The sequence below is a fragment of the Stenella coeruleoalba genome (genome assembly GCF_951394435.1).
Source record: "Stenella coeruleoalba genome assembly, chromosome: 16".
Lineage (NCBI taxonomy): Eukaryota > Metazoa > Chordata > Mammalia > Artiodactyla > Delphinidae > Stenella > Stenella coeruleoalba.
Genome location: NC_137162.1, coordinates 5,074,100 through 5,088,802, shown reverse-complemented (window position 1 = coordinate 5,088,802; position 14,703 = coordinate 5,074,100). Strand labels below are relative to the sequence as shown.

At 43.3% G+C, this 14,703-nt stretch overlaps 1 protein-coding gene across 2 annotated transcripts in view; it reads left to right on the top strand.

The window, feature by feature from the left end:
• Nucleotides 1–14,703, top strand: part of DOCK1 (dedicator of cytokinesis 1) — a 527,155-nt gene that overhangs the window by 472,704 nt on the left and 39,748 nt on the right. For both annotated transcript variants that reach the window (XM_079899863.1, XM_079899862.1), the window contains exons 39-40: nucleotides 4,009–4,098; nucleotides 4,969–5,073. In XM_079899863.1, the coding sequence (XP_079755989.1) occupies nucleotides 4,009–4,098; nucleotides 4,969–5,073 (195 nt within the window). The remainder of the gene's footprint in view (nucleotides 1–4,008; nucleotides 4,099–4,968; nucleotides 5,074–14,703) is intronic.

Below are 14,703 nucleotides of genomic sequence, written 5' to 3'. Positions count from 1 at the left end.
GACCCCCTTTCTCAGGCTCTGGCTCTGTCATGTGTGCGCTCAGAGAGAGGGTGGCGTCGTTACTACACGGTTGGGCAGCTTTGATGCAGAGCACAGAGCAAATGCTCCATTGCAGGGGCTGGAAGAGTGGGGCCTGACTCACTCTCAGAAATGTCTTCAGAAAGTGTCCAGCCTTTGCTCAGATTAGTGGAGATCAGCTGAGAACTGCAGGAGGACCCAGGATGCAGCTTGGCTCAGGGAGAGATGGGGAGGCCTAGAGAGAGTGGAGGTGCCCATAAGGAGTCTCCATTCTGTAAGAAGAGGTTGCAGCAGCGCCGGGACTGGCTGGGTCTCCTCTCGGCTGGACCACACCCCTTGGAGTCGCCATCCAGACTTATGACACACATCTTTCCTGGGGAATCCAGCCCATCATCATCAAGGGACTGGAAAGAGATTCTCACTCACGTCATTCCTGCAGTGAAGCACTCACTGGCCAGGGCATAAGGCTAGTTCTGGGCCACATGGGTCCCCTCCAGTGCTGAGGGCCCTGAAACAGTGCTCTGGAATCTTCCACAGCATTGGCTCTTCATCCATTTCCTGTGCAGGGCACTGGAAATTTAGAGGGTGATTGAATATGACTCTTTTCCCAACAGCTGCCTGGAAAGCCAGATGAATTTTAGAATGACTGCAATAAGAGCATCCCATAAAACATCTTCACTGGTGAGGGACTTAGCTAGTTAGCGGGTTAAACCGCGGTTGCACACCAACATCCCGGTGAGTCATCACTGGCCTGAATTATTTGTAAAGGGCGTTTGTCCAGGCTGCCATCTTGGTTTTCATCCGCTGCCTCCCTAATCCTGTTAGATCAACGTTGTCATTCTACCCAACTGGTCACTCGTCAACCTCACAGTTCTCCGTAGGAAAGCAATCGCTGATACGTGCTCTGCAGCCACTTCAGTCTTGGAACTAACGAAGGAATTTCATCAGAAAAAGAAAGTTTTCTGTTCATGACACTTGCAGAAATGGGACTTCCTGGAAGCGAAAGGTTCAGAAAGAAAAGGTGATCATCTCAAGAGAATGTAGCTGAGATCATCTGATAAAAAGAGGAGGTGGGAAGAGTGTGCTCTGTGTTGGAAGTAAACGAACAAGGCCAAGGATGCTGTAAGATGGACTAAGGATTTCAAATCAGAAAGTAAAGCGGAGCGTTGCTAGGGTGCTTTTTCATTTGGGGCTGCCTACTGCTTGTCTAAGAATGGAGCCAGGGTAGGGCATTCAATCACACAGGCTAAAGCGATTCTTCCACCGAGATCATCTAAATCTCGATCATATTGAATCTGTTTTCTCTCTGGCACGGAAATATTTTCCAAGGTATTCACACGGGAAATATGAGCAACCCACACTCTGTAGAGCCCTAGCCAATTAAAAGTAGATGAAAATCTCCTTAATGCAGAATCCTTTAAAACATTCCGGGGTGTGGGGGGTGGAGAGGGGAATGTATGTTTATAGAAAATCTGATAAAGAACACAACTGTGTAACCTCTGGGTGAGTTGGATAAAATATTTATTCAAGACATATTTCTTTTAAAAACAATTACTTTTGATAGTTTAAAGCATCTCGTCTGTCATTTAGGATAAAAATAGATTAAGCAGTGAATTAGAAGCCCTAAGATTCTGGGCAGCAAAGAGAGTGGTGTATTAGCTTGCAGAAAACTAAAGAAAAATCAATCGAGTGAATGAGAACTACAACTAAAGGTAATGATTTCTTTGAAATGGAAATGTACTAAGGGAGGAATTGGTCACTGGAGCTTAAAAGAAACATTCCAAGTGGAGAAGCTCCCTCTTCCTAGAAATATGAGCTTCGGCTCTGGCAAAGGGCATGCGCTAGCTGGAGCAACAGATGAAGATATTCAAAGGATGCAAAGCTTCAGCAGGATGAAGGAGACAGGTGGGGTTTCTTGGGAAGCGAAGTGTGTGGTTCTAGGAAGAGCATCTCAGCCACTTTCTCTCTTCCCTGGCTGCTGGTCCTAACTCTGAAATCTTTTTCTACTCTGGGCTTATTTTTAATACTTTCAAAGTATTAAAATGCAATTTCAGAATAGCTTTTTCTCATCAAAAATAGCAGATGGTTTATTTAAGTAGCAGCTATGTAAAGAGCATTTTAAGTCTATTGGGTGATTCAGTAATAAGTAAGGTCCTTGATAGTGTGGTTCTACTAAGAAAAGGCAAAGACTGGCAGGCAGGTGAGGGTTCAGTGCCAAGGGTATGCCAGTTATGGGACCCGGCTCCCTGTGTTCTCAGTGAGAGCCTGGAGTTAGGGACTAGCTTATCATCCTTTAAAACCCATTCCAGGAGGAGGGGGTGCGGGGCAGCTGGAAGTGCTGGCACATGGTCATTGTTATGGGCTCAATGTTTGCATCCCTCCAAAATTCATATGTTAAAACCCTAACCACAATGTGATGATATTTGGAAGTGAGGTTTTGAGAAGGTAATTATGTTTATATTGGGTCATGATTAGGGTGGGGGGCCCCCATGATGGGATTAGTGCCCTTATAAGAAGAGGAAGAGAAAGATCTCTCCTAAGGCCATGTGAGCACACAGTAAGAAGGTGCCTGTCTATGAGTCAGGAGGTGAACGCTTACCAAGAACTGAATCTGCCTACACCTTGATCTTGGACTTCCCAGCCTCCAGAACTGTGAGAAGGAAATACCTGTTGTATGGGATTTTGTTATAGCACCTCCAGCTAAGTCATCGAGAGCAAGAACTCCAGAAAAAGACCAAGCTGGGGCGAGTACACCGCACTGTGTGCCCTTGGGCAGGTAACTTACCTGTCTGATCCCCAACTTCCTTATCTGCCAACCAGGTGTAATAAAGATACCCACCTGACAAGGCGAAGGACTTTAACAAGACAATGCAGGTGGCATCTCGCTGGAGGTAGAATAAGCTTGCAGTCACTGCCCTAACAGTGCTACCACTTTGTGGGGACGGTTCCAGTGGAGAAGTGAGCGATTCATGTCTGGGGACCCAGTATGTGGGGTGGTGTGACACTTTCCTGATTCTAAGTGAATAACCTTCATTTCTGTTTGAGAAACATTGTTGAGCAGGTCCTGGGCTCCATACGGTCCAGAGGTTTTGTTAATGCTCAGGGCCTGCCCTCAAGGGGCTTATAGTCCCTGAGGAGGAATGACAAAGGAGCATTCCACTTTCAGTACATTACCCAAAGTTTTTTTAGTAGGGGAATCCTGGGTCTTGTAGGAGCACAGAGGAGGAGGGTGGGTGGCACCCAGGAAAGCTTTCTGGAGGAGATAGTTCCTCCATATTTTCCATGTTCTTTTCAAGTAAACCACTGTAATTTATTTTTCCCAAGGAAAACAAGGGAAATTCAGGCCTACCACATGTATCAGTAAATTAATCCAATGTGTCAAAAGTTTATCAGCATTTTAATAAACGTTACCTGATTGGGAAACCCACTTTTAAACCATTACCGTAAAAAATTCTCCCTTTCGAAACGATGGCAGATTTTACATCCTGACGGTATCTGCAAACATAACACGAACTCCTTGCAAGCCTTCATTTAGATTTGAAATAGATCCTTGTCTTTCTGACCACTGACACATAGAGCTTATTAAATGGGATGATTTGGGAAAGTAGCAAAATCAGGCCTGTGGTTTCTACGCAAACGCTCCTCTCAACCTCGCCCTGTGGTTTCCTTTCTGAGCTCCACGGCTGCTCCGACAGATGGATGTCAGCGGCCTGCAGCAGGCGAGGCAGGACTGGCCGGCCGACTGCTCCGACCAGGGGCAGTGGCCAGCATGATTGATGAGCCAGTAGCTGACCAGTTCGGTCAACTGATGCCCGAGCCAAAGGCCATGAGCCTCTAGAAAATATCTGTATTTTTCCAGTGCTTTCAGATTAAGCGAGTGTATTTCCAGCTTGTTTCATCATGAACAGTTGTGTTGCGGCATATTACTCTTTGACCACAGGATTCAGGTTTGAGTTTCTCTTTCCCTTGTTGCTTTCTTTTCCCTCACAGATGTGGGAAGAGGCCATCGCCCTGGGCAAGGAACTGGCTGAACAGTATGAAAACGAGATATTCGATTATGAACAACTTAGCGAATTGCTGGTAGGTCTTTCTTTCTCTTTAAATGAACAGGCAATCTCAGCTTGTTCTTCTGGAATTTTTCTTTTCCTTTGAACGTTGGGATTCTCCTTCATTTTGTCCAGGAGGACACTTGATTTATTTGCTGGTTGATTCTGGCCCACGAGTATTCACTTTTTATTCCCCAGTGAGCTTTTTCTGGCCCACGAGTATCCACTTTTTATTCCCCAGTGAGCTTTTGTAACCAAACTCTAAGACGCCTCTGAACGATTTATATGTGAACAACTGCTGAGTCTAGGTGTACGTTGGTCTTGATGGCCCAAAGGTCTCCAGGAGTCTCCACTCGTTTAAAACTGTGAGCCTGTCCACAAGAGGGGGACGGATGGAGGCTAGCCCAGACCTTTCTCCTGCCACAGAAGCTATCGGTTTCTAACTACTGCTTTCTCTGCTGTATCATTTTTGTATTCAGCAGATCGACTTATGATGTTGTGATGTGTATCATGAATGTGGAACAGCATTCTGCCCTTTTAAATTCTCTTGAAATGTATCCCATTATCTGACTGATACCTTTTTTAAAAAAATCCTAAAGATCAGACATTTAATCAGAAGAAAAACCATCTCTCTGGTGCCTCTTTGGTTATGAAAACACCTATACATCACAACTGGTTGCTGAATTTGGCTTTTTGGTCAAATTCCCCTGCTGAATGTTGGAGGGTGAGTGAGGAGTACTGTCAAAGCTTCGTGGTGAGATTAAATTCAATGCCTGCGTCAGCACCACTCCCCCACCTTCTCCCCCTCTCACCCACTAGAACTGCCAAAGCTGGAAGAATCCAGATGCATGGATGTTCAACTACTCCATTCAAACCTGAAATGCATTTCCTTTCTTCCTTTCAGAAAAAACAGGCTCAATTTTATGAAAACATCGTCAAGGTGATAAGACCCAAGCCTGACTATTTTGCTGTCGGTTACTACGGACAAGGATTCCCCACGTTCCTTCGGGTAACTTTGGATTCTGTTTTGATTGGGTCAGGATTGCTCCCTGGGCAGCGAGCCTCTTCCCTTTCCGAGGAAGAATTTGGACTTCGCATCCGAAGTCCGACTCTTTGTATTATTTTAACAGCTCTGTGCTTGACTTAGGGTGCCAGAGAGGGGCTGATCATGTTTTTTGATTGCATATAAACTTTCCATCTCATTTTTCCCAAATAGAACTCCTGTTCAGACATTTATCTGTATTTTTAAAATTATGGTTGGAGACTTCCCTGGTGGTCCAGTGGTGAGGACTCCGCACTTTCACTGCCAGGGGCCCAGGTCCAATCCCTAGTCAGGGAACTAGGATCCCACACGCCGCGTGGCACGGCCAAAAAAAAAAAATTCTGTAAGATCTATATGCATAACATAAAATGTACCCTCTTTAGGTGTATCGTTCAATGGCATTAAGTTTATTTAGTTCGTTGTGCAACTATTCCCACCATCCATCTCCTGATCTTTTTCATCTTCCCGAACTAGAACTTCTATCCCATTAAACAATAATTCCCCCTTCTCCCCTCCCCCCCAGACCCTGGCAACCACGCATTTACTTTCTGCCTCAGAATTTGCCTGTTCCAGGGACCTCATTTAAGTGGAATAATATAAAACTTGGCCTTTTGTGCCTGGCTCACTTCCCTGAGCGTCATGTCTGCAAGGCTTATCCACGTGGTAGCGTGTATCAGAACTTCATTCCTTTTTATGGAAGAGTCATATTGCATCGTACTGATGTACCACATTTTGTTTATCCATCCGTCCTTTGATAGACTTTGGGTTGTTTTGCCTATTATGAATAACACTGCGATGAACATGAGTATTTTTAATTATATGAGAAACTGGAAATGGATTCCCAGTGCTGGAAACTCAGAATCATACTCCATTTCTGAGACAGGCATGTGCTCTTTGACACATGATGGAAGAAATACTGTGACCACCAGCCACGTCACCCAGTAATCATGAGGCCAGAAACTGTGTAAATAAATGCTGCCCAGCCTGCTAGTAGGATTGTTAAAGTTCCTCAAAAACGCATTCTTGGATGCCATTGACCATGATTTCCTGTCATTTCTTATGACCTTTTTTTTTTAATGTCACCTGGTTTTCTCTTATCCTGGGAGACCATGCGTGATCCTTCTGGTTTTAGAGAAGCAGGAGCTCTCTGCCTAGGGCGCACCTGTCTGGGGCAGTTAGAGCCAGTTGGGAGATTTCTGTAGCCCCAGAGGTGTGTTCCTTTGGCCCTGGTGTTTCTGATCCCACAGGAGGCCCTGATAGTATAAGACGTCCCTTCCCTCTGGCACCAGCAGGGAGGACTTACTTGGTGAGGACCTGTCATTCTGTATAGGAACTTCAGCAAGTGGCCCTCGCAGGGCTGACCAGCTCCAGAAGGTATGACCTGTTAGTTGATATGCTCACACAGGGTCCTGGCTGGGTGCCTGGGGCATCTGGCCTGTCCCTGTCACTGCTGGTCAGTCTCTCCTTAACACCGACACCTTCATCGTGCAGCTGTGGCATCTAAGATAGAGGTTAGGGAGGATTTTGAAATTAACTTTAAGTTAAAAACCAATCCAAAGGGGATAATGAGCCTGAGTTGAAGTCACCTACTGTTGCTCAAGGCTTTAATTAATGTATGTGAATCTGTACGTATGCCTCCGTGTGTGTGTGTGTGTGTGTGTGTGTGTGTGTGTGTGTGTCTCTAAGAAAGACTGAGAGGGAGGGGCAGGCCCTAAATCACAGCTGACCTGTGCTGTGCTGGGAGTAGAGTGTGTGTGGCCCTCCTTGGACGGTGCCGTAACTTAAGGCCTCTACGGCTCTGTCCTGGTGTCCTGAGCTGGCAGCAGGGCGGGGTGAGCATTTTGCAGCCCCCAAGCCAACTGATGCCAGGGTTGTCCTGGGAGGTCACATGAGATCCATGCTCCAGGGACCGTGCTGGGTCACCTGCCCGTCACAAGGACAAAATGCAGAGTACGAATAACGAGTTTAACGGGCTTGATTAATATGGAACTGACTGACCCCCACCCCCGAATAATTCTGTGGGCCTATAGCAATACATTCATTACCTTCACAGATTACCTGTCGGGGCTCCATCTGACAATGACATTAGCAGTTGCAAAAAAGTGGGTGGGATGTTTGTGTACTTCATTCCGTGCCGGGAGCACAGCCTCTGAGAACTGACTCGCTGCCCCCTCTGCTTTGTTTTGCTTTAAGCATTGATCGCATTGGGCTTTTTTGCATTTGTATGAATATTTATGATTCTTACAAGGAATAAATATCTTTGACTATTTGTACGTTTCCCTCCTGTTTTCAGGCTTGAAAGGACCACTTCAAAATGCAAAGTAATTGACATTTCTAGAAAATGTGATTAGTGTGTTCATCTATAACTCACTAGTGTTTTTCTGTTAAAGCCTTTATATACATTTTTAGTATTATGTCTTCCTTCTAGGGTAAAGCATAATAAATGCATGCTAGTTTCGCAGTAGTCTGTTATACGTTAAATCACCCTGAAGTTCTGAAGCGTCTGGCTTTTTAGAGCCCTGCAGGTGCCCGTGCTGTGTATTCATATTTCTAATTAAGACTACATAGTATTTTGGTTTCTGCTTCAGATTATTTTTTTAAAGAAAGAGTACATTTTTCTCCTGTAATGGGTACTTTAAGACATACCTAAGCACAAAGTGAAAAAACATTTTAAATTCTTCCTTCTTTAGTGATTTACAAGGACTCAGAATAACTTTGGACTAGGGAAGGGGATAAATGGAATGCCACAGGGGCTCTGTTTTTGTGAAAAGTCATTAATTAGACAGATTTTAATTTGGCTTTGAGCTGAGGCTCTAGGACGCATCTGTTTGTGTATCTTCTCTTCCCCTTTCTCCCCCCCCCCCCACCCTTGCACTCTGGCATCCGTCCAGGGTCAGGGAAGATAACAGGACTGCCCCTAACTCATGACCAGCTGGCCTGGACCCTCTTGCCCAGGGTCCCTGATGAAACAGCAACCAAGTCCAAGGAGGAGAAGCACGAGCCCCCAGCCTCCTGTTTCTCGGGTTCTGTGGGTTCTGCTCCTCGCAACAAGGAAAACCTTGTGGCAGTTTTCATTGATGTTGAGACAGCCCTAAGATGGGGCAAGAAGATGGGTGGGGGGAGGTGGAGGGCTTCAAAAACCAGCTGCAGCATCACACTACCCACTGACGCCTTTCTGTGATTCAGTTGCCACTCAGAACACACTTGTTGAATCTCTGAAGGTATGGAGACCAGTGCCGTCTTGGAATCAGAACGTTCCTGACACACATTTACAGAGTCACGAGACAGGTCTCAGTGAGACAGCCTGAGTAGAGAGGAATGCTTACCTACGTATCATCCTCCCTCGAGGTCGCCCAGCCCAGCCACCCAAAACAACCCCCAGGTGCACTCTCCAGACTTCGTGGAGGTGACAGAAGTGGCATTTGAGAGGGACAGACTCCAGCCTTTAGGAGGACCACTCTGCATGCTCTGCCCTGTCATCCGTTGACAGCTCGTTGTGCACACGACAACTGCAAACGTTCCAGGGGGGGAGTCCAGCCACCACCTCCACCCTCTCAGCACCAGGGGAGGCCCAGAGCCTTGGGTGCCTCTGCTTTGGTCTGGACCCTCTCCCCTCTGGTTCTGCTCATCTCTTGGCTGTGACCCGTAGGAGCCAGCTTGGAAAGTCGTGCTCAGGCTCTGAGGCCCCACCTTAATCTCAGGCTCTCTTGAATTCTTTTTTTTTTTTTAATTTTAATTTTATTTAATTTATTTTTTTATACAGCAGGTTCTTATTAGTTATCCATTTTATACATATTAGTGTATATATGTCAATCCCATCTCCCTATTCATCCCACCACCACCACCCCCGCCACTTTCCCCCCTTGGTGTCCATACGTTTGTTCTCTACACCTGTGTCTCACTTTCTGCCCTGCATACCAGTTCATCTGTACCATTTTTCTAGGTTCCACATACGTGCATTAATATACGATATTTGTTTTTCTCTTTCTGACTTACGTCACTCTGTATGACAGTCTCTAGATCCATCCACGTCTCTAAAAATGACCCAATTTCGTTCCTCTTTATGGCTGAGTAATATTCCATTGTATACATGTACCACATCTTCTTTATCCATTTGTCTGTTGATGGGCATTTAGGTTGCTTCCGTGACCTGCCTATTGTAAATAGTGCTGCAATGAACATTGGGGTGCATGTGTCTTTTTGAATTATGGTTTTCTCTGGGTATATGCCCAGTAGTGGGATTGCTGGGTTGTATGGTAGTTCTGTTTTTAGTTTTTTAAGGAACCTCCATACTGTTCTCCATAGTGGCTGTATCAATTTACATTCCCACCAACAGTGCAAGAGGATTCCCTTTTCTCCACACCCTCTCCAGCATTTGTTGTTTGTAGATTTTCTGATGATGCCCATTCTAACTGGTGTGAGGTGATACCTCATTGTAGTTTTGATTTGCATTTCTCTAATAATTAGTGATGCTGAGCAGCTTTTCATGTGCTTCTTGGCCATCTGTATGTCTTCTTTGGAGAAATGTCTATTTAGTTCTTCTGCCCATTTTTGGATTGGGTTGTTTGTTTTTCTAATACTGAGCTGCATGAGCTGTTTATATATTTTGGAGATTAATCCTTTGTTGATTCATTTGCAAATAGTTCCTCCCATTATGAGGGTTGTCTTTTTGTCTTGTTTATGGTTTCCTTTGCTGTGCAAAAGCATTGAAGTTTCCTTAGGTCTCATTTGTTTATTTTTGTTTTTATATCCATTACTCTAGGAGGTGGATCAAAAAAGGTCTTTTTTTTTTTCTTTTCTTTTTTTTGCAATACACGGGCCTCTCACTGTTGTGGCCTCTCCCATTGTGGAGCACAGGCTCCGGATGCGCAGGCTCAGCGGCCATGGCTCACGGGCCCAGCCGCTCCGCGGCATGTGGGGTCTTCCCGGACCGGGGCACAAACCCATGTCCCCTGCATCGGCAGGCGGACTCTCAACCACTGCACCACCAGGGAAGCCCGATCAAAACAGGTCTTGCTGTGATTTATGTCAGAGTGTTCTTCCTATGTTTTCCTCTAAGAGTTTTATAGTGTCCAGTCTTACATTTAGGTCTCTAATTCATTTTCAGTTTATTTTTGTGTATGCTGTTAGGGAGTGTTCTAATTTCATTCTTTTACATGTAGCTGTCCAATTTTCCCAGCACCACTTATTGAAGAGACTGTCTTTTCTCCATTGTATATCCTTCCCTCCTTTGTCATAGATCAGTTGACCATAGGTGCGTGGGTTTATCTCTGGGCTTTCTATCTTTTTTTTTTTTTTTTTTTTGCGGTACGCGGGCCTCTCACTGCTGTGGCCTCTCCCGTTGTGGAGCACAGGCTCCGGACGCGCAGGCCCAGCGGCCATGGCTCACGGGCCCAGCCTCTCCGCGGCATGTGGGATCCTCCCGGACCGGGGCACGAACCCGCGTCCCCTGCATCGGCAGGCGGACTCTCAACCACTGCGCCACCAGGGAAGCCCTGGGCTTTCTATCTTGTTCCATTGATCTATAGTTCTGTTTTTGTGCCAGTACCATACTGTCTTGATTACTGTAGCTTTGTAGTATAGTCTGAAGTCAGGGAGTCTGATTCCTCCAGCTCCGCTTTTTTCCCTCAAGACTGCCTTGACTTTTGTGTCTGCATACAAATTTTAAGATTTTTTTGTTCTAGTTCTGTAAAAAACACCACTGGTAGTTTGATAGGGATTGCACTGAATCTGTCGATTGCTTGGGGTAGTATAGTCATTTTCACAATATTGATTCTTCCAATCCAAGAACATGGTATATCTCTCCATCTGTTGGTATCACCTTTAATTTCTTTCATCAGTGTCTTATCATTTTCTGCATACAGGTCTTCAGTCTCCCTAGGTAGGTTTATTCCTGGGTATTTTATTCTTTTTGTTGCACTGGTAAATGGGAGTGTTTCCTTAATTTCTCTTTCAGATTTTTCATCATTAGTGTATAGGAATGCAAGAGACTTCTATGCATTAATTTTGTATCCTGCAACTTTACCAAATTCATTGATTAGCTCTAGTAGTTTTCTGGTGGCATCTTTAGGATTCTCTATGTATATTATCATGTCGTCTGCAAACAGTGACAGTTTTACTTCTTCTTTTCCTGTTTGGATTCCTTTTATTTCTTTTTCTTCTGTGATTGCTGTGGCTAGGACTTCCAAAACTATGTTGAATAATAGTGGTGAGAGTGGACATCCTTGTCTTATTCCCGATCTTAGAGGAAATGCTTTCAGTTTTTCACCATTGAGAATGATGTTTGCTGTGGGTTTGTCGTATATGGCCTTTATTATGTTGAGGTAGGTTCTCTCTATGCCCACTTTCTGGAGAGTTTGTATCATAAATGGGTGTTGAATTTTGTCAAAAGCTTTTTCTGCATCTATTGACATGATCATACGGTTTTTATTCTTCAGTTTGTTAATATGGTGTATCACAATGATTGATTTGCGTATATTGAAGAAACGTTGCATCCCTGGGATAAATCCCATTTGAGCATGGTGTATGATCCTTTTAAAGTGTTGTTGGATTCTGTTTGCTAGCGTTTTGTTGAGGATTTTTGCATCTATATTTATCAGTGATATTGGTCTGTAAGTTTCTTTTTTTGTGGTATCTTTGTCTGGTTTTGGTGTCAGGGTGATGGTGGCCTCATAGAATGAGTTTGGGAGTTTTCTCTGCAATATTTTGGAAGAGTTTGAGAAGGATGGGTGTTAGTTCTTCTCTAAATGTTTGATAGAATTTACCTGTAAAGCCATCTGGTCCTGGACTTTTGTTTGTTGGAAGGTTTTTAATCACAGTTTCAATTTCATGACTTGTGATTGGTCTGTTCATATTTTCTATTTCTTCCTGGTTCAGTCTTGGAAGGTAATACCTTTCTAAGAATTTGTCCATTTCTTCCAGGTTGTCCATGTTATTGATATAGAGTTGCTTGTACTAGTCTCTTAGGATGCTTTGTATTTCTGTGGTGTCTGTTGTAACTTCTCCATTTCCATTTCTAATTTTATTGATTTGAATCCTCTCCCTCTTTTTCTTGAGTCTGACTAATCGTTTATCAATTTTATTTATCTTCTCAAAGAACCAGCTTTTCGTTTTATTGATCTTTGCTGCTGTTTTCTTTGTTTCTATTTCATTTATTTCTGTGCTGATCTTGATGATTTCTTTCCTTCTGCCCTGCATACCGGTTCATCTGTACCATTTTTCTAGGTTCCACATACGTGCATTAATATACGATATTTGTTTTGCTAACTTTGGGTTTTGTTTGTCCTTCTTTCTCTAGTTCCTTTAGGTGTAAGGTTAGATTGTTTATTTGAGATTTTCCTTGTTTCTTGAGGTAGGCTTGTATAGCTATAAACTTCCCTATTAGAAATGCTTTTGCTCCATCCCATAGGTTTTGGATCGTCGTGTTTTCATTGTCATTTGTCTCTAGGTATTTTTTGATTTCCTCTTTGATTTTTTCAGTGATCTCTTGATTATTTAGTAACGTATTGTTTAGCCTCCATGTGTTTGTGTTTTTTACATTTTTTTTCCTGTAATTGATTTCTAATCTCACAGCATTGTGGTCAGAAAAGATGCTTGATATGATTTCAATTTTCTTAAATTTACTGAGGCTTGATTTGTGACCCAAGATGTGATCTATCCTGGAGAATGTTCCATGCGCACTTGAGAAGAAAGTGTAGTCTGCTGTTTTTGGATGGAATGTCCTATAAATATCAATTAAATCTATCTGGTCTGTTGTATCGTTTAAAGTTTGTGTTTCCTTATTAATTTTCTGTTTGGATGATCTGTCCATTGGTGTAAGTGAGGTGTTACTGTCGATTATTGTGTTACTGTGTTACTGTCGATTTCCTATTGTGTTACTGTCAATTTCCTCTTTTAGAGCTGTTAGCAGTTGCCTTATGTATTGAGGTGCTGCTATGTTGGGTGCATATATATTTATAATTGTTGTGTCTTCTTCTTGGATTGATACCTTGATCATTACATAGTGTCCTTCCTTGTCTCTTGTAACATTCTTTATTTTAAAGTCTATTTTATCTGATATGAGTATTAATACTCCAGCTTTCTTTTGATTTCCATTTGCATGGAATATCTTTTTCCATCCCCTCACTTTCAGCCTGTATATATCCCTAGGTCTGAAGTGGGTCTCTTGTAGACAGCGTATATATGGGTCTTGTTTTTGTATCCATTCAGCAAGCCTGTGTCTTTTGGTTGGAGCATTTAATCCATTCACGTTTAAGGTAATTATCAATATGTATGTTCCTGTTACCATTTTCTTAATTGTTTTGGGTTTGTTTTTGTAGGTTCTTTTCTTCTCTTGTGTTTCCCACTTAGAGAAGTTCCTTTAGCATTTGTTGTAGAGCTAGTTTAGTGGTGCTGAATTCTCTTAGCTTTTGCTTGTCTGTAAAGCTTTCGATTTCTCCATCGAATCTGAAGTAGATCCTTGCCAGGTAGAGTAATATTGGTTGTGGGTTCTTCCCTTTCATCATTTTAAGTATATCATGCCATTCCCTTCTGACTTGTAGAGTTTCTGCTGAGAAATCAGCTGTTAACCTTTTGGGAGTTCCCTTGTATGTTATTTGTCATTTTTCCCTTGCTGCTTTCAATAATATTTCTTTGTCTTTAATTTTTGCCAATTTGATTACTGTGTGTCTCGGCATGTTTCTCCTTGGGTTTATCCTGCCTGGGACTCTCTGTGCTTCCTGGACTTGGGTGGCTATTTCCTTTCCCATGTTAGGGAAGTTTTCAACTCTTATCTCTTCAGATATTTTCTCGGGTCCTTTCTCTCTCTCTTCTCCTTCTGGGACCCCTATGATGCGAATGTTGTTGTGTTTAATGTTGTCCCAGAGGTCTCTTAGGGTGTCTTTATTTCTTTTCATTCTTTTTTCTTTATTCTGTTCCGCAGCAGTGAATTCCACCATTCTGTCTTCCAGGTCACTTATCCGTTCTTCTGCCTCAGTTATTCTGCTATTGATTCCTTCTCGTGTATTTTTCATTTCAGTTATTGTATTGTTCATCTCGTTTGTAATTCTTCTAGGTCTTTGTTAAACATTTCTTGCATCTTCTCAATCTTCGCCTCCATTCTTTTTCCGAGGTCCTGGATCATCTTCACTATCAGTATTCTGAATTCTTTTTCTGGAAGGTTGCCTATCTCCACTTCATTTAGTTGTTTTTCTGGGGTTTTATCTCGTTCCTTCATCTGGTACATAGCCCTCTGCCTTTTCATCTTGTCTATCTTTCTGTGAATGTGGTTTTTGTTCCACAGGCTGCAGGATGGTAGTTCTTCTTGCTTCTGCTGTCTGCCCTCTGGTGGATGAGGCTATCTCTCCCTTGAATTCTTTCTGGTAGGATGGAAACTACTTAATTAGGGGGGAGATGATATGGACACCATTCTCCTCCACTTGCCTTGGTGCCTTTACCCTGTCTGACCATTTCATGCCCACTAGTGTGTGGGCTTCAATCACTCGCTTGGTTTCTCATGGTTTTGTAAATTGATTGCTACTGTTAAGACTGAAATGTACTTTCAGTAACATCATCTTTAGTGCTTCTTAAACAGTATTAACTTACCTGGCTTCTGTTCCT